This window comes from Erythrolamprus reginae, chromosome 12 (genome assembly GCF_031021105.1).
Source record: "Erythrolamprus reginae isolate rEryReg1 chromosome 12, rEryReg1.hap1, whole genome shotgun sequence".
Lineage (NCBI taxonomy): Eukaryota > Metazoa > Chordata > Lepidosauria > Squamata > Dipsadidae > Erythrolamprus > Erythrolamprus reginae.
The window spans coordinates 24,883,118-24,907,048 of record NC_091961.1 but is presented as its reverse complement, the minus strand read 5'-3'; the positions used below and the strand labels follow the sequence as shown (position 1 = coordinate 24,907,048).

The 23,931-nt window shown below is 41.4% G+C and overlaps 1 protein-coding gene across 4 annotated transcripts in view; it reads left to right on the top strand.

The window, feature by feature from the left end:
* APLP2 (amyloid beta precursor like protein 2) overlaps positions 1–23,931 on the top strand; it is a 112,341-nt gene that overhangs the window by 77,650 nt on the left and 10,760 nt on the right. For 2 of the 4 annotated variants that reach the window (XM_070765459.1, XM_070765461.1), the window contains 6 exons: positions 1,027–1,101; positions 3,415–3,573; positions 5,959–6,087; positions 13,420–13,519; positions 15,594–15,767; positions 17,907–17,942. In XM_070765459.1, coding sequence (XP_070621560.1) covers positions 1,027–1,101; positions 3,415–3,573; positions 5,959–6,087; positions 13,420–13,519; positions 15,594–15,767; positions 17,907–17,942 — 673 coding nt within the window. The remainder of the gene's footprint in view (positions 1–1,026; positions 1,102–3,414; positions 3,574–5,958; positions 6,088–13,419; positions 13,520–15,593; positions 15,768–17,906; positions 17,943–23,931) is intronic. The other 2 variants (XM_070765463.1, XM_070765460.1) reach the window with 1 other exon arrangement.

The following is a 23,931-nucleotide window of genomic DNA, read 5'->3' as shown; positions in this document are numbered from 1 at the left end:
TCTCCGGAGGGCCGGGGCCGCCACAGAGAAGGCTCTTCCCCTACGCCCCACCAGATGACATTGTCTGGTCGACGGGACCTGGAGAAGGCCAATTCTGTGGGACCTTATCGGCCGCTGGGATTTGTGCGGCAGAAGGCAGTCCCATAGAATAGAACAGAACAGAATAGAATTCTTTATTGGACACACCAGGAATTTGTCTTGGTACAGATGCTCTCAGCGTACATAAAAGAAAAGATGCATTTGTCAAGAATCATGAGGTACAACCCTTAATGATTGTCATAGGGGTCAAATAAGCAATGAGGAAACAATATTAATAAAAATCTTAAGGATACAAGCAACGTGACAGTCCTACAGTCATAAGTGGGAGGAAATGGATGATAGGAATGGTGAGAAAAAACTAGTAGTAATAGTAGTACAGACTTAGTAAATAGTTTGACAGTGTTGAGGGAGTTATTTGTCTAGCGGAGTGATGGCATTTGGGGAAAAAATGTTGTGTCTAGTTTTCTCGGTGTGCAGTGCTCTGTAGCGACGTTTTGAGGGTAGGAGTTGACACAGTTTATCTCCAGGATTTGAGGGGTATAAATAAAACAATTAGTGAGAAACACAAAATATGAAATATAAGAAGGCAGGTAGATAGATTCTAATGAGTAATTAAAGCTGATGAAATTAGTAACAGAACAAAACTAAAGAAATATTTTTGAGATAGATAAATTAAGGAATCAATGGTACAATAGCATAGAAGATATATTGGTATGCAATGCTATAAAAATATTAATATTGTTCATGGGTTTATTTGTTGTCGGTGTATGTGTTACATGTGGACGTTATGTAGAGTTTGGTGTACGTTTGATAGGTATATATGTATATGTTTTCTTCTAAAAAAATCATTCAATAAAAATTATTTTTTTAAAAGAAGAAATTCTATGGGAGAGAGGGAAGGGTATTTGGATACTGAAATGGAGTTGCCATGCTACATGGTCCTTATTCAATTGGGCCATGTTTTTCTGATCTTTTCAAACTCTTCAGGTGAAGAAGGAATGGGAAGAAGCAGAGATCCAAGCCAAGAACTTGCCAAAGGCAGAGAGGCAGGCCTTGATGCAGGTCAGTCACCACCTCTTCAAGTGAATGAGCTGATTTACAGTGATCCCTCGATTTTCGCGATCTCGTTCTTCGCGAAACTCTATATCGCGATTTTTCCCACCCGATGACATCACTCTCTTCCTTCCTTTCTCATCTTTCTTTCTCTTTCTCTATCTTGCTTCTTCCTCTCTCACACTCTCTTCCTCCCTCTCTCATCTCTTTCTTTCCTTCTCTCTCTTTCTCTATCTCTCCCCCTCTTGCTGGCGGGCGGCGGGTGGGCGGCGGGCGGCGGGCGAGCGGGCGGTGGGCGGGCGAGTGGGGGCATCAGCGAGGAAGACCCAGGGAAGGTTCCTTCGGCCGCCCAGCAGCTGATCTGCTGGGTGGCCGCAGCAGCAGCGAGCAGATGAAGATCGGGATTTCCCCGCCGCCCACGCAAAGGGGAAACCCCGATCTTCATCTGCTCGCTGCTGCTGCGCTGCCAAGCAGATCAGCTGCTGGGCGGCCGCAGCAGCAGCGAGCAGACGAAGATCGGGGTTTCCCCGCCGCCCACGCAAAGGGGAAACCCCGATCTTCATCTGCTCGCTGCTGCTGCGCTGCCGAGCAGATCAGCTGCTGGGCGGCCGAAGGAACCTTCCCTGGGTCTTCCCCGCCGCCCACGCAAACTCCACCATCTGCGCATGCGCGGCCATGAAAAAAGGGCGCGCATGCGCAGATGGTGTTTCTACTTCCGCAACCCTACATCGCGAAAAATCGATTATCGTGAGGGGTCTTGGAACGGAACCCTCGCGATAATCGAGGGATCACTGTATTCCCAGAATTGAAATAGGTTTATAAACTGGAAACAGGAGGCAGAGGAGGAGGAGGAAGCCTTGTGGAAATGGTTTACAACTAGACTAAGGCTAGGGAAACTCCGTTTTCACTTAATAGATGTTGGAGCAAGGATGTGTTGTAGAATAGAATAGAATAGAATTTTATTGGCCAAGTGTGATTGGACACACAAGGAATTTGTCTTGGTGCATATGCTCTCAGCGTCCATAAAATAAAATATACATTTGTCAAGGATCATGTGGTACAACACTTAATGATTGTCATAGGTGTCAAATAAGCAATGAAGAAGCAATACAGTGTTCCCTCGCTTTTCGCGGGGATACGTTCCGAGACCGCCCGCGAAAGTCGAATTTCCGCGAAGTAGAGATGCGGAAGTAAATACACTATTTTTGGCTATGAACAGTATCACAAGCCTTCCCTTAACACTTTAAACCCCTAAATTGAAATTTCCCATTCCCTTAGCAACCATTTAGATTATTACTCACCATGTTTATTTGTTAAAGTTTATTAAAAAAAATATTTATTAAAAGCAGACGAAAGTTTGGCGATGACATATGACGTCATCGGGTGGGAAAAACCGTGGTATAGGGAAAAAACCCGCGAAATATTTTTTAATTAATATTTTTGAAAAACCGTGGTATAGACTTTCGCAAAGTTCGAACCCGCGAAAATCGAGGGAACACTGTATTAATAAAAATCATTAAGCCAATCTTTCTCAACCTTGGCAATTTTAAGATGTGTGGACTGCTGAATTCGCAGTAGATTCCAAAATAGACAAAGAGCATCACAGGAGTAAAAAATCCAAACTTTATTGGTGAAAAATCCAGAACCAAAAGAAGCCAAAGGAACTAAAAGAAGCAACGTATCCTAACTAATCCTAAAACGTATTCCAGCTAATTTCACACAGCACCCTTTTATAATTCTCTGTTCTCTATGACCTAATGCTGCTAATACACATGCACAGTTTTATATGATGCTTTAAGTCATGAGCATGCCAACATCATAGATAATGCTCCAAGTAAAGCGATAGAAGTTTACAGGAAACTTGTGAGAAAGCTAGGTAAAATAATGTGTTTAATGGTGCCAGCTAGTATTCCCATCTTTTCTCATGATTTCATATAATACTGTCTGTTCCTGAGAACATGAACTTTCCTTGAACTTTCCAGGCCTACCCAGAAGTCCACAACTGCAAAGCCTGAGCAAAACACATGCTAACTTATACTAGCAACATAGGTGAACTAATAAGGATCCCATGTGTGGTTTCTGGCATATCTGGGCATGCCCATCCATATGACCTTTGACCTACACAAGGGGCTTCCACACATCTTCTTTTGTTGTACATTTAAATTTCAATAAAAATGTAAAAAAATAATTAAAAAGAGCAAAGGATGAGTTCTCTCATTGGACAGGCATTATGCAATAGATGGATCCAAAGATTACAGTTGAAAGGAACCGACCACTTTCTCAGCAACTAATCAAGATTCTTTCCATGCCCCCGTTCTCCAGAGATTCCAGACAATGGCCAAATCCCTTGAGAAGGAAGCTGCTAGCGAGAAACAGCAACTGGTGGAAACTCACCTGGCCCGGGTAGAAGCCATGTTGGATGAGCGCCATCGGGTCGCCCTGGAAAACTACCTTGTGGCTCTGCAGTCCGACCCCCCGCGGGTACCGTATCGTACTGTCAACAGTGGGAAAAGGGGTTGGGAATGGAGGAGGGGAATTATAACTGAAGATGTCTGGAGTTTTGAGTGGTTGTGGTAGCCTAGAGGTAGAGCTCTTGCCTCACAGTTGGGAGGCCATTGGTTCGATCCTGTCTCTCAGCACGCTGAGATGATATCTGCTGAATATAACTCTGTATTGGCGACAGGAAAGGCATCCGTCCAGGCTCTGCTGCAAGGGATTATGGGTAGTGATGGGCGAACCCAACGGTGTTACGGTTCGGCAAGTTCAGATGAACTTTACGCAAAGTTCGGACGAAACTGAACTTGAACTCCGAACGCTATGTAACGTCAAAGCTCTGTCCCCGGAATCCCATCGTTTTTTATTTTTATGGATTATTTATTTATTTTTATTTTTACGAAAAAGGACGGCGCTGCAAGCAAAGGGAAGTCCTTTCACGTAAAAATAAACATTTTTATTTTTATTATGATTTTACCGTTCTTTATTAACTAAGATTTGACTTTTGTTATATTGTATGTATTGGGATTAGGTGGAATAGAAGTCAAATTAATTAAATTAAATTAAATTCTGAAGGTACTTGGGAGTTTACCTGTATCCTTCTGATTCATCTCTTTGAATCAGAGTACAAACAGGTATGGGGTAAAAAAAGCACCTTTGGGCCGTTATTGGAGATGCTGCAAAGAGAGCATTTGAGCCTGAGTACAATGGGTGTTACATTGCAATGGGACAGGAAGTTCTAAAGTTTAAATTGAGAGGCGACCAAACATCCTCAGTTTAGCTTAGGACAGCCTGTTTTGTTTTGTCTGGCTTGCCGCGACTTCCTCTTAATTGAAGAGGGCGTCAAGGTTCCAAGTAACAGTCAAAAATCAAAACTCTATGACCTGGAGTTTCCTCAAAGTAAGAATTGATTAGAAAGGCCATATTGGCACAGCTGGTGAAAACCCGGCTGTCAGAGTTCCAAGTAACACCCACAACGAAAGAAAACTCCAAGGCATCAGTTTCCTCAATGTTCCATTTTATTAGAGATGTCGTACTGGCACATCTGAAAGTTTCCAGGTTTTCCCCACCTAAAGGAAAGTTCAAGCCCCTGCCCAGCATCCACAAGTCCATCCCATGGTCCAACCTGGAGATGTTTCCTAACCACTCTCCTCCAGGTGCAGAGCAAGACGGCCTTGACTCTTTTAGAAAAGAATGTTATTATGACTACATATTTTTTGTCACGACTACATATCACCCATGCTCTATACCAGTGATGGCGAACCTATGGCATGGGTGCCACAGGTGGCACATGGAGCCATATCTGCTGGCACGCAAGCCGTTGCCCTAGCTTAGCTCCAACGTGCATGTGTGTGCCGGCCAGCCGATTTTTGGCCTGCACAGAGGCTCTGGGAGGGCATTTTTGGCGTTTTTACCCTCCCCCAGATCACGCATCCATTGCATAGTCCAATCAGGCCACAGTCCTCCTTCCAATCAGGTCACAGTCCTCCTTCCTGGTCCAATCAGGTCACAGTCCTCCTTCCTGGTCCAATCAGGTCACAGTCCTCCTGCCAATCAGGTCACAGTCCTCCTTCCTGGTCCAATCAGGCCACAGTCCTCCTTCCAATCAGGTCACAGTCCTCCTTCCTGGTCCAATCAGGTCACAGTCCTCCTTCCTGGTCCAATCAGGTCACAGTCCTCCTTCCTGGTCCAATTCAAAGTCCTTCTTTCACAAAGTGAAACACACTTTGCTCTGGTTTAGTTTCAAAGCGGGGAAAAATCAGAACACAAAACGTCAAAGTCAGCAAAGCAGTCACAAAACACACCGATCAGATAATCCTCCACAATGGCCAAACCCACAGGCTGCTCTTTATAGCAGCCTCACTAATGACCACAGCCTCACCCAACCACAGGTGGCCTCATTTTCTTTGATAATAATCTCTCAGTTGTTGTTGCCTATGCATCGCTCTCCACATGTGTGGCTGTATCATTAACTCTTGTTCTGAATCCAAGGAGGAGCTAGATAATTGATCTCCTTCTGAGCTGTCTGCCACACTCTCCTCCTCCCCTTCACTCATGTCTTCTTGGTCAGAGGAGCCTTCATCAGCAGATTCCACCGGGGGCAAAACAGGCCTGCAGCATGTGGATGTCTCCCCCACATCCACAGTCCTTGGGGCAGGAGCTGGGCCAGAGCTAACCACAACAATTCCCAGAGCAGAACTGGCTTTGCTGTGGCAGCGCTGAAGATTTCTAAAATAGTTGTAGGGCTGACAGAGGGTGGAATAATTGTCAGAGGGTGGAATGATCATCAGACGGTAGAATCATCAACCCAAAGAGTTGGGGGGCTGGGGGGTCGGAATGATCCGGCTCACCCATCTAATTTGCTTTTTGCAGCCCCATCGTATCCTCCAAGCCTTGAAACGGTACATCCGTGCCGAGAACAAAGACAGGCTCCACACAATCCATCACTACCAGCATGTTTTGGCTGTGGATCCAGAGAAGGCCGCTCAAATGAAATCTCAGGTATGAAAAAAAATTCCTCTGACGCATATTTTTTTTAAAAAAATAAGCCCGTGCCTAGGTTCACAGTGCCTGTCCCAGTTCGGTTTGTGTGAATTAAAAATTAAGCAAACTATTTGAAATATTTCAAATATCATGTTTCCAAATGTAAAATAATGCACCTGGGGAAAAGGAATCCTCAATCTGAGTATTGTATTGGCAGTTCTGTGTTAGCAAAAACTTCAGAAGAGAAGGGTTAAGGGGTCGTGATTTCTGACAGTCTCAAAATGGGTGAACAGTGCAGTCAGGCGGTAGGGAAAGCAAGTAGGATGCTTGGCTGCATAGCTAGAAGTATAACAAGCAGGAAGAGGGAGATTATGATCCCCTTATATAGAGCGCTGGTGAGACCACATTTGGAATGCTGTGTTCAGTTCTGGAGACCTCACCTACAAAAAGATATTGACAAAATTGAACGGGTCCAAAGACGGGCTACAAGAATGGTGGAAGGTCTTAAGCATAAAACGTATCAGGAAAGACTTAATGAACTCAATCTGTATAGTCTGGAGGACAGAAGGGAAAGGGGGGACATGATCGAAACATTTAAATATGTTAAAGGGTTAATTAAGGTCCAGGAGGGAAGTGTTTTTAATAGGAAAGTGAACACAAGAACAAGGGGACACAATCTGAAGTTAGTTGGGGGAAAGATCAAAAGCAACATGAGAAAATATTATTTTACAGAAAGAGTAGTAGATCCTTGGAACAAACTTCCAGCAGACGTGGTAGATAAATCCACAGTAATTGAATTTAAACATGCCTGGGATAAACATATATCCATCCTAAGATAAAATACAGAAAATAGTATAAGGGCAGGCTAGATGGACCATGGGCTCTTTTTCTGCCGTCAGACTTCTATGTTTCTATGTTTCTATCATCTTTAGAGCAGTTAGGTGGCCTAGTGTTGGAGACACCTTCCTCCCACTCGGAAGGTCGAGACGTCAATCCTAGGCAACCAAAAATGTTTCTCTTATCAGGGCGCAAAGAGAAAATAGCTGCTGTGAACCCGGTATAGGGAAGAGCAGCCAACCAGTAAACTCTCAATTTCAATCTCCCTCAACCACACCCCGATAAAAGGGATAAAGATTTCTACACTTTTATTTAAAAAATTCAAATAACCTCTTTGACAACCTTCAGAATATTTGCTCTCTGTGGAAGGGATAAACCCTTCTGTTGTTTTTTACACCTTAAATGTGCAAATTTTAAAATGGCTGAAGTGTCATAACAAACAGTACCTTAGAATTCAAAAGTCTACGGAGAGGGGCGGCATGCAAATCTAATAAATAAATAAATAAAAGATATGCAGTAAATCTGCACTCTGGCCTCGCGAGGTGGTTGTTAAGTAAGTCGTGCCCAATTTTACAACTTATATTTTGTTGCCACTGCTATTAAGGGAATTGCTGCAGTTACTGTATTTTTTGGAGTATAAGATGCATTTTAGGTTTTGGAGAGAAAAATGGGGAGGGGGGACCTGCCTACCAGATATCCGTCTGGCTAGCATCCTTAGTCTGGTCAGCTCCAACACATTATTTTATCCCCTGGTTAGGGCTTTAAAAAAACTTATTTGGAGAGACTAACAATGAAAGAACTTGCAAGCCGGTAAGAGCTGGGAAGATTGTTAGCACCTAGTTAGGGCTGGAAAGAATCTTATTCGGAGCAAGTAGAGCAATGAAAAACAGCCTGCAAAGACTTAGGGCTGGAAAAACATTCTTCGGAAAGAGTAACAATGAAAATGCCTGCAAGGTAAGAGCTGGGAAGATTGTTAGCACCTAGTTAGGGCTGGCAAGAAACTTATTCGGAGCAAGTAGAGCAATGAAAAACAGCCTGCAAAGACTTAGGGCTGGAAAAACATTCTTCGGAAAGAGTAACAATGAAAAAGCCTGCAAGGTAAGAGCTGGGAAGATCGTTGGCACCTAGTTAGGGCTGGAAAGAAACTTATTCGGAGCAAGTAGAGCAATGAAAAACAGCCTGCAAAGACTTAGGGCTGGAAAAAAAATCTTCAGAAAGAGTAACAATGAAAAAGCCTGCAAGGTAAGAGCTGGGAAGATCGTTAGCACCTAGTTAGGGCTGGAAAGAAACTTATTCAGAGCAAGTAGAGCAATGAAAAATAGCCTGCAAAGACTTAGAGCTGGAAAAACATTCTTCGGAAAGAGTAACAATGAAAAAGCCTGCAAGGTAAGAGCTGGGAAGATCGTTAGCACCTAGTTAGGGCTGGAAAGAAACTTATTCGGAGCAAGTAGAGCAATGAAAAACAGCCTGCAAAGACTTAGGGCTGGAAAAACATTCTTCGGAAAGAGTAACAATGAAAAAGCCTGCAAGGTAAGAGCTGGGAAGATCGTTGGCACCTAGTTAGGGCTGGAAAGAAACTTATTCGGAGCAAGTAGAGCAATGAAAAACAGCCTGCAAAGACTTAGGGCTGGAAAAAAAATCTTCAGAAAGAGTAACAATGAAAAAGCCTGCAAGGTAAGAGCTGGGAAGATCGTTAGCACCTAGTTAGGGCTGGAAAGAAACTTATTCAGAGCAAGTAGAGCAATGAAAAATAGCCTGCAAAGACTTAGGGCTGGAAAAACATTCTTCGGAAAGAGTAACAATGAAAAAGCCTGCAAGGTAAGAGCTGGGAAGATTGTTAGCACCTAGTTAGGGCTGGAAAGAAACTTATTCAGAGCAAGTAGAGCAATGAAAAATAGCCTGCAAAGACTTAGGGCTGGAAAAACATTCTTCGGAAAGAGTAACAATGAAAAAGCCTGCAAGGTAAGAGCTGGGAAGATCGTTAGCACCTAGTTAGGGCTGGAAAGAAACTTATTCGGAGCAAGTAGAGCAATGAAAAACAGCCTGCAAAAACTTAGTGCTGGAAAAACATTCTTCGGAAAGAGTAACAATGAAAAAGCCTGCAAGGTAAGAGCTGGGAAGATCGTTAGCACCTCATTAGGGCTTGGGGGGGCTGGGAAAGCTTCGAAAAAGCTACATCAAGAGTATAAGACGCACCCAAATTTTCAGCCTCTTTTAGGGAGGAAAAAAGGACCGTCTTATACTTCCATCCTTCCGAGGTGGGTAAAAATGAGAACCCGAATTTTGGGGGCCATATGCTGACTTTGTTAAAAGGATGCTCTTGCTAACATGTTGTAAGCCGCCCTGAGTCTAAAGAGAAGGGCTGCATAAAAAAAAATCAAATAAACAATACTCCGAAAAATACAGTAAGTGAATTGTTAAGCGATTGTCATAGGCCTTAGTATCTGCTTACAAGTTACTTTTTTTCAGTACTGTTGTCCCTAAAGGAATGACTACCCATACTGCTAAGGCCTGCACTGCCATCAGCTCTATATATTCTGTGAACGTGTAGCGCCGTCTGCTGGCCAGATGTAGAGTGATAACAAATATTTAAATATTTAAGAGAGGAAGGCTGAGCTATGTGACTCAGAATCTGTTTTGTATGGTCAGGAAACCACACCTAAGGTCTACAAACCAACAAATCTCTCCGGGGGGAAAAATGCCAGCATTTCTTTTTTTTAATAGGCTGTTATACTCCCGCTGGCCTGATCGTCCCTTGAAAGTGGGAAAATGGTTGAGAATGGAGGAAGGGAATTATTAGGAACTGTGGTGGCACAGTGGTTAGAATGCAGTACTGCAGGCTACTTCTGCTGACTGCCAGTTACCAGCAGTTAACTTTTGGCAGTTCGAATCTCACCAGGCTCAAGGTTGACTCTGCCTTCCATCTTTCCCAGGGGGATAAAATGAGAACCCAGATTGTTGGGGGTAATAGGCTGACTCTGTAAACCCCTTACAGATGGCTGTAAAAGCACTGTGAACCGGTAGTGAAGACTTTGGTGCTGGTAATGACCTTTAAAGCCCTTCATGGCATTGGACCAGAATACCTCCGGAACCACCTTCTACTGCACGAATCCCAGCGGCCACTAAAGTCCCACAGAGTTGGCCTTCTCCGGGTCCCATCAACCAAACAATGTCATTTGGCGGGCCCCAGGGGAAGAGCCTTCTCTGTGGCGGCCCCGGCCCTCTGGAACCAACTCCCCCCAGAGATTAGAATAGCCCCCACCCTCCTTGTCTTTCGCAAGTTATTCAAGACCCACCTATATCGCCAGGCATGGGGGAACTAAGACATCTCCCCCAGGCTCTTTTATATTTTATGTTTGATATGTATGTGTTGTATGGTTTTTTAACAGTTGGGGTTTTTATTTAATTCTTATTATTAGATTTGTTACATTGCCTATACTGTTTTTATTGTTGTTGTGAGCTGCCCCTAGTCTTTGGAGAGGGGCGGCATACAAATCTAATAAATAATAATAATAATAATAATAATAATAACAACAACAATATATAAGTCTAAGTTCTATTGATATTTCTGGAGATGCCTGTGAAGTTGCTCAACCCTTTAGGTCATGGTTATCTCAACTGGACTTTAGTTGGCTTTTTTTTTCCTTTGAAAACATTTCGCTTCTTATGCAAGAAGTTTCTTCAACTCTAACGTAACTGTTGGGGAACGGAAGGATTTATATTTTTTTTTGTAGTCATCCAGTCCTTCGCAATCTATGGACCAGTCGTTATCAATCCGAGAGTGGTTGAGGCTACTTCTGCTGCCAGATGTAGAGCGATAATAAATTTTATGATAGGAAGGCCTGGAGCTATGTGGCTAAGGAAAAAAAAACCAGGAATGTGGTTTGTGTGGTTAGGAAAGCCACACCTAAGGTCTACATCCCAGCAAATCTCTCAGAAAAAAAAAGCAAAAATGCCAACGTTTCTTTCTTTAATAGGCTGTTACTCTCTCTGACATGAATTTTCCCCTTGAAACACCACTCTGCTTTTGTATCCTTTTATTTTGTGGTGAAGCTAAATGTTACTCCCTATGTATCAGTGGTTGAAGACAAAAAGCATATTTTTAGAAAGATTTCTTTCTCTTCTTTGAAAGAATAATTATTGCTTTAAGATAGCTGTTCTTAAAGCCCAGATCTCAACTGGGCAAGCAAAATATTTCAGCATAATATCTTGATAATATCTTTTTTAATATTAGATTTGTTCAACTATAATATTGTTTTTATGATTGTTGTGAGCCGCCTCGGAGAGGGGCGGCATACAAATCTAATATATTATTATTATTATTATTATTATTATTATTATTATTATTATTATTATTATTATTATTATTATGTCAGTACAACACAGCAAACGAGATCACTATGCTGGATTTCGTATTTCATCACCAGTTGGGCGCTTCCCAAGCACCTAGGACTGCGTGATGTAGCGGCGAATTATGTTTGCCGATCCCAGTAAAGCGGCCTTTTGCAATTGACAGATGGAGGTTTTGTCAATTCCGATGGTTTTCAAATGTCAACTGAGATCCTTTGGTAGTGCGCCCAGTGTGCCAAGTACCACGGGGACCACTTTCACTGGCTCATGCCAGAGTCGTTGCAGCTCGATTTTTAGATCTTCGTATTTCACTAATTTCTCTAGCTGCTTCACCTCAATTCTGCTGTCTCCTGGGATTGCGATTATTATTATTATTATTATTATTATTATTATTATTATTATTATAATAGAACAAAAGTTAGGCTTCTGTACACACACACACCAAAAAAACCCCCCTGTATATTATTGTTACCTCCAGAATTAGTCTTCAATTCTTAAAAAAGCAAAGTAGTTATAAGCATAGAAACATAGAAGATTGACAGCAGAAAAAGACCTCATGGTCCATCTAATCTGCCCTTATACTATTTCCTGTATTTTATCTTAGGATGGATTATCCCAGGCATGTTTAAATTCAGTTACTGTGGATTTACCAACCACGTCTGCTGGAAATTTGTTCCAAGCATCTACTACTCTTTCAGTAAAATAATATTTTCTCATGTTGATTCTGATCTTTCCCCCAACTAACCACAGATTGTACCCCTCTTGTTCTTGTGTTCACTTTCCTATTGAAAACACTTCCCTCCTGAACTTTATTTAACTCTTTAACATACTTAAATGTTTTGATCATGTCCCCCCTTGCCCTTCTGTCCTCTGGACTATACAGATTGAGTTCATTAAGTCTTTCCTGATATGTTTTATGCTTAAGACTTTCGACCATTTTTGTAGCCCATCTTTGCATCCGTTCAATTTTATCAATATCTTTTTGTAGGTGAGGTCTCCAGAACTGATCACAGTATTCCCAATGGGGTCTCGCCAGCACTCTGTACAGCAGGATCATAATCTCCCTCTAACAATCTCAGCAATGTGTTTACTACACCTCATTGTGTTTGCCACACACACATATACACAGGCACATTATCTACCCAATGGTGGATAAAAATCAGTGAATGAAAATTAAAATACATTACCTTCAGAGCTGATGAAATAATAAGAACACATGGTAAATCAAGTTGAATCTGTTACCTTTGTTGGCTCAAAAATTGACCCTGGACTTTAGTATGATTCAAATTATCAAAATAAAAGCTGTATGTTGGAATTCTCTAACATACAGAATCATGTTTTTCTGTAACATAATTTATAATTTATATGGAGCACTGGTGAGACCCCATTTGGAATACTGTGTTCAGTTCTGGAGACCTCACCTACAAAAAGATATTGACAAAATTGAACGGGTCCAAAGACGGGCTACAAGAATGGTGGAAGGTCTTAAGCATAAAACGTATCAGGAAAGACTTAATGAACTCAATCTGTATAGTCCGGAGGACAGAAGGAAAAGGGGGGACATGATTGAAACATTTAAATATGTTAAAGGGTTAAATAAGGTTCAGGAGGGAAGTGTTTTTAATAGGAAAGTGAACACAAGAACAAGGGGACACATTCTGAAGTTAGTTGGGGGAAAGATCCAAAGCAACATGAGAAAATATTATTTTATTGAAAGAGTAGTAGATGCTTGGAACAAACTTCCAGCAGACGTGGTTGGTAAATCCACAGGAACTGAATTTAAACATGCCTGGGATAAACATATATCCATTGTAAGATAAAATACAGGAAATAGTATAAGGGCAGACTAGATGAACCATGAGGTCTTTTTCTGCCGTCAGTCTTCTATGTTTCTATGTTTTCTATAATGTGGATCCTAAAACACTCAAAGCATGAGGACTGATTGATAGATTTAATTTCTGTGGCTGCCCATCTCAATGACTTTGGGTGGCGACTATCATGAAAACATTAAACGATAAAAGAATTAAAACATTGCATAATATGTATATGCCATCACCAAGTCACAATGTGGTCAAAGATGACGTTAATATAGCCTATAAACGGGGCCTTAACACACTTTGTAAATTGTTTTATATTATTTGAACTTTGCTCTCCTGTTGAAAGGTGATGACACACCTCCGTGTAATAGAAGAGAGGATGAATCAGAGTTTGTCCCTTCTGTACAAAGTACCCTATGTGGCTGAAGAAATCCAGAGTGAAATTGGTGAGTATTTTTGACCTATGGAGCTTGACTTTGGTGCTGGTTTCTTTATTGGGGTTTTGTTTCCTGGGATTTGGAACTTCCAGCTCAAACAAACTAACTAACATTAAACAACAGCCAAAATCGGGGACCACCAAGAACACTCCCGTCAACACTGACAAGGCAAGGTGAACAGAACAGAAACCCCATCCCCTTCTAGCACTGTTGACGTTACCTTGTTTGGTAATGAAAGGTCTTCAAGAAAACAGCCAAATTCAGGGAGCGCCAAGGACTCCAGAGTTCTACCCTGAGCTAGAAATATTCTTTTCTATCAGAATTATTTTAGACTTGTTTGCCTCCATTCTCCTCTTGACTTTTAATCCTTTTAAAATCCCAGCGACCAGTTAGGTCCCACAGAGTGGGTCTTCTCCGGGTCCCGTCAACTAAACAATGTCGCTTGGCGGGACCCAGGGGAAGAGCCTTCTCTGTGGCGGCCCCGGCCCTCTGGAGCCAACTCCCCCCAGAGATTAGAATTGCCCCCACCCTCCTTGCCTTTCGTAAGCTGCTTAAAACCCACCTCTGCCGCCAGGCATGGGGGAATTGAGATACTCTTTCCCCCTAGGCCTTTACAATTTTATGCATGGTATGTCTGTACGTATGTTTGTTTTTTATAATAATGGGTTTTTAACTGTTTTTAGTATTGGATTATTATTATATGCTGCTTTGTTGCTGTTGTTAGCCGCTCCGAGTCTGCGGAGAGGGGCAGCATACAAATCCAATAAAATGAATGAATGAATGAATGAATGAATGGTTACCCTGGGCTTGAGTTTGCTCTTGAGATCTCGTTCACTTCCCCAGCCCTGTCAAGCCTGTGCATGTTTGTTTTTAGTGAAAGAAAAGTAATATTCTTAATCGATCGGAAAGGATAACAAATGCAGGAAATTGAACTGAATTTTTTGGACCCAACATCTTAAAAAGAAAGATATTCAATGGGGAGGGAAGGAAGGACATCTTAAAAAGAAAGATATTCAATGGGGAAGGAGGGGAGGGAGGGAAGAAGGAAGGAAGGAAGGAAGGAAGGAAGGAAGGAAGTATTCTGGACCTGGGCTGGAATCTGGCTGGCTGCTCCAATAATACGAGTTTTACAACTTGTAATTTTCAAAACAACATTTCTTTTATTTTTCCTTCCACATTGGATTGTGTCATTACAGCTCCAGCGTGCAAAAATGCATTCCAGTCTCACAGACCAAGCTACAAAGTTATAATTCTTTCTAAAATAACAGGCTGTCTACTTCAAAACAACTTCTTATCCCTGAGTCAGGTTCATGCTATTAAAAAGCAGTTTATCAAGCAATATAAAACTTATTTCTTGGAGAGACGACATATGCCACCATTTTTGTTTTTAGCCCTTTGGAGAAAAGCATCCATCTCTTCCATTCAATTCTGGAAGTGATGTAATTAATTAATTGATTTACACACTCTAAATAGCATATTAAAACTTCTTCCCCCCAATTTTGTCCCCTTCTTTTCTGTAATCTTCTGAACTTTGCACTTAACCAAGGACTCCCTTCTATACTCCCTTTATCAGAAGAAACATAACTCTGCATGCTTTCGTTCTATTCTATTCTATTTGTGCTGTTCTATTTCACTTTCATCCTCACTAGGTTCTTCCACCACATCTCTTAAATCAGGGTAATTAACAGCTTCTACATCATCTTCTTCTTCTGAATCTGACAAATCTAAAGGCTGACAGGGAACAATCACAACAGGAAGGAAGGAAGGAAGGAAGGAAGGAAGGAAGGAAGGAAGGAAGGAGGGAGGGATCTAGCTATGAATTATTCCTGGAGCTGTGGGTGCTCCATTACTGGAGATTTCATTTAAATCTTATTTAAATATATTGAAAGCTATTTAATTGAAACCCATCCGGAGTCATTTGAACCCTTTAAATTTAAAACTAAAACTTAAGTGAATTTGTGACGATGTGGTGATTCCTGTCCTATTCACAGGTGCTTGATTAGACCTCAAAGGTTCCTTCCAACCCCACAATTCTTTAGTTATTTTGCATTACCAAGATTTTCCCTTTGATTCCCTCTTGCAGATGAGCTCCTTGAAGAACAGCGAACTGATATGGACCAGTTTACTTCTTCCATTTCTGAATCGCCACTGGATGTACACGTGAGCTCCGAAGAAAGCGAAGAATCTCCCCTGTTTGATGGTAAACCTTTCCGTCCATTCCAGGTGAAAACTTTCCCAGCTTCTTCTAAAAGTGAAGGTAGGTCAAAACTATAGCACTGTACTGTATCTGGGCTGAACCTATCAGTGCCAAGCTACTTACCGTATTTTTTGGAATATAAGATGCAACTTTTTCCTCCCTAAAAGAGGCTGAAAATTTGGGTGGGTCTTATACTCTGAATGTAGCTTTTTTCAAAGTTTTTTTTCCAGCCGTAACTAGGTGCTAATGAAATTCCCAGCTCTTACCTTGCAAGTTCTTTCATTGTTACTCTCTCTGAAGAATGTTGTTCCAGCCCTAAATCTTTGCAGGCTTTTTTTTTCATTGCTCTACTTGCTCCAAATGTTTTTTCCAGCCCTAATACTCAATCTGAGTATTGCATTGGCAGTTCTGTGTTAGCAAAAACTTCAGAAGAAAAGGATTTAGGGGTAGTGATTTCTGACAGTCTCAAAATGGGTGAACAGTGCAGTCAGGCGGTAGGGAAAGCAAGTAGGATGCTTGGCTGCATAGCTAGAGGTATAACAAGCAGGAAGAGGGAGACTGTGATCCCCTTATACTGTATAGGGCGCTGGTGAGACCACATTTGGAATACTGTGTTCAGTTCTGGAGACCTCACCTACAAAAAGATATTGACAAAATTGAACGGGTCCAAAGACGGGCTACAAGAATGGTGGAAGGTCTGAAGCATAAAACGTGTCAGGAAAGACTTAATGAACTCAATCTGCATAGTCTGGAGGACACAAGGAAAAGGGGGGACATGATTGAAACATTTAAATATGTTAAAGGGTTAAATAAGGTCCAGGAGGGAAGTGTTTTTGATAGGAAAGTGAACACAAGAACAAGGGGACACAATCTGAAGTTAGTTGGGGGAAAGATCCAAAGCAACATGAGAAAATATTATTTTACTGAAAGAGTAGTAGATCCTTGGAACAAACTTCCAGCAGACGTGGTAGATAAATCCACAGTAACTGAATTTAAACATGCCTGGGATAAACATATATCCATCCTAAGATAAAATACAGAAAATAGTATAAGGGCAGACTAGATGGACCATGAGGTCTTTTTCTGCCGTCAGACTTCTATGTTTCTATGTTTCTAATGAATTGCTAACGATCTTACCAGCTTGCAAGCTCTTTCATTGTTACTCTCTCTGAATAAGTTTTTTTAAAGCCCTAATCAGGGGATAAAATAATGTGCTGAAGCTGGCCAGACTAAGGACAGTAGCCAGATGAATACCTGATAGACAGATTGTTTTTTCCTTCCCCAAAATTAAAGTGTGTCTTATACTCATTTTATGCATTGTATGTTCCGAAAAATACGGCAAATAGAATAAACTTAGTCTCAGCTTTGCTCTGGACAAGCCTTTTTTGCCAGAGCTTTTCAAAAGAGCCGGGGTGGCGCAGCAGGTAGAGTGCTGTACTGCAGGCCACTGAAGCTGACTGTAGATCTGAAGGTCAGTGGTTCAAATCTCATCATTGGCTCAAGGTTGACTCATCCTTCCATCCTTCCGAGGTGGGTAAAAATGAGGACCAGGATTGTGGGGGGCAATAGCCTAGCTCTGTTAAAAAGTGCTATTGCTAACATGTTGTAAGCCGCCCTGAGTCTAAGGAGAAGGGCGGCATAATAATCAAATAAATCAAAAAATAAATAAATAAATAAAATAATTTCTGACAATGGACCACTGGTTGGCTGAGATGAATGGAACTTAGCATTCTGACTTGATTCATGCAAGACACCTATTGTCGTATGATCCGTATTTGTACTTAACGTCTAGCTGGCCTTCCCACCTTCGCACCTTAACACTCATGGCGAGAATTCAGTTTTGTGTGCTGATTGTGTTATAACAGAGGTGTCAATCTCACGGCCCGCGGGCCGGATGCGTCCCATGCTGGCCACGCCCACCCCAGGTTTAGCGGAGGGGTGGAAGTCGAGATAAGTCACGTGACGACACCCGTGCGTCATAAGCGTTAGGATAAATGACATTTTCCTAAGTTTCCCGGGGTTCATAAATTGGGGCGGCAGAAAAGAAGTCCAAACCTTTGATGTAAATGTTCTCCAGGATCTAAATCAGAAATCGCACACGAGCCTCTTTTATTTATTTTTTTATTTTTACCCCCTCCTAATCTCCTTTCTCTCTGCTACTTCTATTGTTTTTGTTCTTCTCTTTCCTTCCTGCTATAGATTCTCAGCCGGAATTGTACCATCCCGTGAAAAAAGGTTGGTTCCACCTTGATCCCTTTTCCATACGCTCTCTATCATAACCCCTTCCCCCCTTTTTGAGTGGGTTTTAATCCCTTTTAATTTTGTGTTTCATAACTTCAGCTTCACTGCCTTCCCTTCCACCTTAGATTAGATTAGATTAGATTAGATTTATTGGATTTATATGCCGCCCCTCTCCGTAGACTTGGAGCGGCTCACAACAATGGTAAACAATACATAATAACAAATCTAATATTTTGCCATCTAAATTACAGTTTTAAGTTAAAAAATCCAAAAGAAACCCCAATATATAAAAAACAATCATACACAGAAACTACATGGGTAAGGGGAGATGTTTCAATTCCCCCATGCCTGGCGGCAGATGTGGGTTTTAAGGAGTTTCCGAAAGGCAAGGAGGGCGGAGGCAATCCTAATTTCTGGGGGGAGTTGGTTCCAGAGGGTTGGAGCCACCACGGAGAAGGCTCTTCCCCTGGGTCCCGCCAGACGACATTGTTTGGTCGACGGGACCCGGAGAAGGCCAACTCTGTGGGACCTAACCGGTCGCTGGGATTCGTGCGGCAGAAGGCGGTCCCGGAGATATTCTGGCCCGATGCCAGACCTTCCTGCTTATATAGCCAAGGTTGCATTAGCTGCTGCCTTCTGATGCCCTAGGAGTCAATTTGGTGGCCCCTGGAACTATTTAGTGGTCATACATGATGACCACGATAAGTGTCATTAGGCTGATGATACAGAAGTAATTAAATAGCGAGTAGGGCCTTCTGAAGTTTTGAAGCAGCTCTTTGGGATCAGGTGACAAATGCCGGCTGAATAAGTTTTGAGCAGTTTCAAAAGATTAAAATGCTGGTTTTTATTACAGCACTATTTTTCCTCTCTTTCTTGCCATGTGGTAAGCTTTGTTACAATGGTGTTTATAAGGAGGATTTAAACAGGGCTGATGTTTACAATTCCTCCTGAAGGGGTAAAATATATCCGTAAGCCTGGGGAGAATGATCGTCATTAGAATTAATATAAATCTATATAACAATGATGGCGAACCTTTTTTCCCTGATGTGCCGAAAGAGCGTGCATGGGTATTATCATGCATGCGCGAGTGGCCACACCCATAATTAAATGCACGGGCAGGGCAAAAACAACTTCCCCCACCTCCTGGAGCCTCTCTGGAGGCCGGAAACGGCCTATTTCCCAACTTCTGGTGGGCCCAGGAGGCTTCTGTTTCGCCCTCCCCAGGCTCCAAAGGCTTCCAAAAATCAGCTGGCCGGCACAAATATGCATATTGGGGCTGAGCTAGGGCAATGCATGGGGCTACCTTTAAAAAGTGTTCGGAAACTTCAGATCGTGCAGAATGCAGCTGCGAGAGCAATCATGGGCTTCCCAATTGATTGATTGATTGATTGATTGATTGATTGATTGGATTTGTATGCCGCCTCTCTCCGGAGACTCGGGGCGGCTAACAACAGTAATAAAACAATGTACAATAATAATCCAATAAATACTAAAAATGATTAAAAAACCCATTAATATAAAAAACCAAACATACATACAGACATACCACACATGAAATTGTAAAGGCCTAGGGGGAAAGAGTATCTCAATTCCCCCATGCCTGGCGGCAGAGGTGGGTTTTAAGGAGCTTACGAAAGGCAAGGAGGGTTGGGGCAATTCTAATCTCTGGGGGGAGTTAGTTCCAAGGGCCGGGGCCGCCACAGAGAAGGCTCTTCCCCTGGGTCCCGCCAAGCGGCATTGTTTAGTTGACAGGACCTGGAGATGCCCATGTTACACCAACACTCCGCAGTCTGCATTGGTTGCTGATCAATTTCTGGTCACAATTCAAAGTGTTGGTTATGACCTATAAAGCCCTTCATGGCATCGGACCAGAATATCTCTGGGACCGCCTTCTGCCGCACGAATCCCAGCGACCAGTTAGGTCCCACAGAGTTGGCCTTCTCCGGGTCCTGTCGACCAAGCAATGTCATTTGGCGGGACCCAGGAGAAGAGCCTTCTCTGTGGCGTCCCCGACCCTCTGGAACCAGCTCCCCCCAGATATCAAAGTTGCCCCCACCCTCCTTGCCTTTCACAAGCTCCTTAAAACCCACCTCTGTTGTCAGGCATGGGGGAATTGAAATTTCCCTTCCCCCTAGGCTTATAGAATTTATACATGGTATGCTTGTATGTATGAGTGGTTCTTTAAATTGGGGTTTTTTAGATTGCTTTTAATATTAGATTTGTTTACATTGTCTTTTTATATTGTTGTTAGCCGCCCCGAGTCTTCGGAGAGGAGCGGCATACAAATCTAATGAATGAATGAATGAATGAATGAATGAATGAATGAATGAATGAATGAATGCCTCTCGTGCCATAGGTTCACCATCACTGCTATATAAACTAACTTGGAATGGATATGGCCCAAAGTGTGAGACGCATTAGACATTATTATACGGGAGTATAGAAGTAACGTAGACTCTTGTCAATTTGAGAATAAGAATTGGATGTATTTTTTTCATCTATATCCCAGATATTCTCTCTGCCAAAAGAGAATTGGAAGCCGTTCTTTTTTTAAAAAAAATCTGCTTTTTTTCTTCTTTGCACTTTTTTCTCTTTCCTTTTTTTTCCTTTGCACTTTTATTTTTCTTTTTGTCTCTTTTCTACTTTCCCCTCCTCTGTTTTGTCTATTTTTTGAAATTCAATTAAAGTCATACTTTTTTTAAAAAAGAAGAAGAAGAAGAAGCATTAGATGTTGAAAGAATGGGGCTGGACTTCATGGAGTAAGGTTTTCAACCTATCGGAGAGCATGATTAATATTCTACCATTAAAAAGCTCTTCGGGAAGTTCACTGTTATTTGTCAAAATATTTGTACTGTAGATTAAAAACAAACAAACCCCACTGCCCATTAAGGGAGGTCTGGAATTAGTTGTGTGTCAGGCTTCCCCCACCCAATGGTTTGCATGGATTATAGCTCCTGTACAGTGATACCTTGTCTTACAAACTTAATTGGTTCCAGAACGAGGTTCTTAAGGTGAAAGGTTTGTAAGACGAAACAATGTTTCCCATAAGAATCAATGGAAAAGTGTTTAATGCGTGCAAGCCCAAAATTCACCCCTTTTACCAGCCGAAGCGCCTGTTTTTCTGCTGCAGCATTGCAAAAACACCGAAATCCTCGAAATCCCACCTCCGGACCTCTGTGCAATTTCACTGCTGCAATTTCACTGAGGCTCCCCTCGCTGGGAAACCCCACCTCCAGACTTCCGTTGCCAGCGAAGCACTCGTTTTTGCGCTGCTGGGATTCCCCTGCAGCATCACAAAAACACGGAAGTCCAGAGGTGGAGTTTCCCATGGAGGGGAGCCTCAGGGAAATCCCAGCAGCGCAAAAACAGGTGCTTCGCTGGCAACAGAAGTCCGGAGGCGGGGTATCCCAGTGGTGGCAGTGGGTTTGTAAGGTGAAAATAGTTTGTAAGAAGAGGCAAAAAAATCTTAAACCCCAGGTTTGTATCTCGAAAAGTTTGTATGACGAGGCGTTTGTAAGACGAGGTATCACTGTAATTCCAAATAATGAATTATAGTTATGTCAGAGTCTGTAGCTACCCAGCCATCATACAAGTAAATAATTCAGCTGGATTCATTTATAGAAGAAGCTTCTTTATATACAAGAATATAAAACATGATGCATGTGTACAATACCCAAGCAGCTCTTGCAATGTAGGAAAAGAAGTAAGTAAGATAAGAAGTAGAACTACGTGTAGAAGCTGTTTACGTGGGGTTACCTTTAAAGAGCGTTTAAGGGTAGTGATTTCTGACAGTCTCAAAATGGGTGAACATTGCAGTCAGGCGGTAGGGAAAGCAAGTAGGATGCTTGGCTGCATAGCTAGAGGTATAACAAGCAGGAAGAGGGAGGTTATGATCCCGCTATATAGAGCGCTGGTGAGACCCCATTTGGAATACTGTGTTCAGTTCTGGAGACCTCACCTACAAAAAGATATTGACAAAATTGAACGGGCTACAAGAATGGTGGAAGGTCTTAAGCATAAAACGTATCAGGAAAGACTTCATGAACTCAATCTGTATAGTCTGGAGGACAGAAGGAAAAGGGGGGACATGATCGAAACATTTAAATATGTTAAAGGGTTAAATAAGGTCCAGGAGGGAAGTGTTTTTAATAGGAAAGTGAACACAAGAACAAGGGGACACAATCTGAAGTTAGTTGGGGGAAAGATCAAAAGCAACATGAGAAAATATTATTTTACTGAAAAGAGTAGTAGATCCTTGGAACAAACTTCCAGCAGACGTGGTAGATAAATCCACAGGAACTGAATTTAAACATGCCTGGGATAAACGTAGATCCATCCTAAGATAAAATACAAAAAATAGTATAAGGGCAGGCTAGATGGACCATGAGGTCTTTTTCTGCCGTCGGTTTTCTATGTTTCTACTTCCTCTTGTGATTTTACTGGATTCTGTTGGAATCGGGGAAGTATAACAACATAGCTAGGGAGAAGCTGAATCTTGAACCGAATATGATTTGTGTTCCTGGTCAGCAGTTACTGAGTTGACTTTCATGGAGAATCTGCCAAACATGGTTGTTTAATCATTTTGATTCTAACAGCTACGGATGTAAAATTTGTAAATCATTAACTTGTGGAACCTCGGGCAGCCCTGGGAAATCTATAAGATTAAAAAGCAACGTCAGCTGGCTCATTATGTGCTTCAGGATTAATTAGAAAATACCAAATTATTTTCAGGCAAATGCAGTGTTCTTTTAAACAGTGAACAAAAAAAGGGAAAACACACACAAACATAATACCTTGCAGTAAAAATCAGAGAGGGAAGAGCAGGCAATATATTTCTTATCATATAATAACATTTATACTATACTTCATGTGATGATATTAATAATAATAATTTCCTATTATATCTTATTATATTAATTTACATACCCCCTTCTATAGTATCAAAATTGTGTTTAATGTAAAGGACACAACTGCCAACCATACTATTGACTTCTGTAGTTTGACGTTTCGGTGAAATCACATTCACCATCATCAGGCTGAAGTTTTAAGCTTCGTGCTGTTGTAAATATGGAATGTTTGCAACTGCCATTTCTTCTTTATATATAGTGTTAGGGGTGGAGATTTAGTTTGAATGTAGCAAATAGATTGGGTGACTATGTTTTAGTGATTTGATTGGTTGGTGGAATCACAATTACTTGAAGGATTGACATGGTGATTATTATGAAATGTTTTTTTGTTTAAGGCTGGTAGGCGGGACGTATCATCTCTTTTATTCATGCAGAGGGGGTGTTTCTCAATCTCTATAGCTTCCATAGTAATTCTTCTATATAAATTTTCTGTTTTGGAAAGTAATTTAGTTTTTTCAAAGTCAATTTCATGCCCTGTTTTTTTAATGTGCTGGACAAGGGAGGAAGTCTTTTCTTCTTTTTTAACTGCATTCTTATGTTCTGCAATGCGTGCACTCACTCTTTGATTGGTTTGTCCAATGTATGTGGCTGCACATATTTTGCAAGGGATTTCATAGATTCCTTGGTGTTCTAGTTGGATTTTATCTTTTGGGTTCCTTAGGATGTTTGATATTTTTTGGTTCGTGACAAATGAAGTTTTGATATTATGTTTGTGCAGAATTTTACTAATTTTGTCTGTGGTGCCCTTGATGTGAGGGAGGAGGGTGGTACCATTATCCTGTTCTTGGTCTTGATTTTTTGGGGGTGTCTCTTTTTTGATTAGGTTTGTGATTATTTTCCTTTCGAATCCATTAGAAATATATATATTTTTATATATATATATATATATATATATATATATATATATATATATATATATATATATATATACTGTGTATATATATATATATATATATATATATATACTGTGTATATATATATATATATATATATATATATATATATATGCACGCACACACACACACACACACACACACACACACATATATATATATATATATATATACATATATATA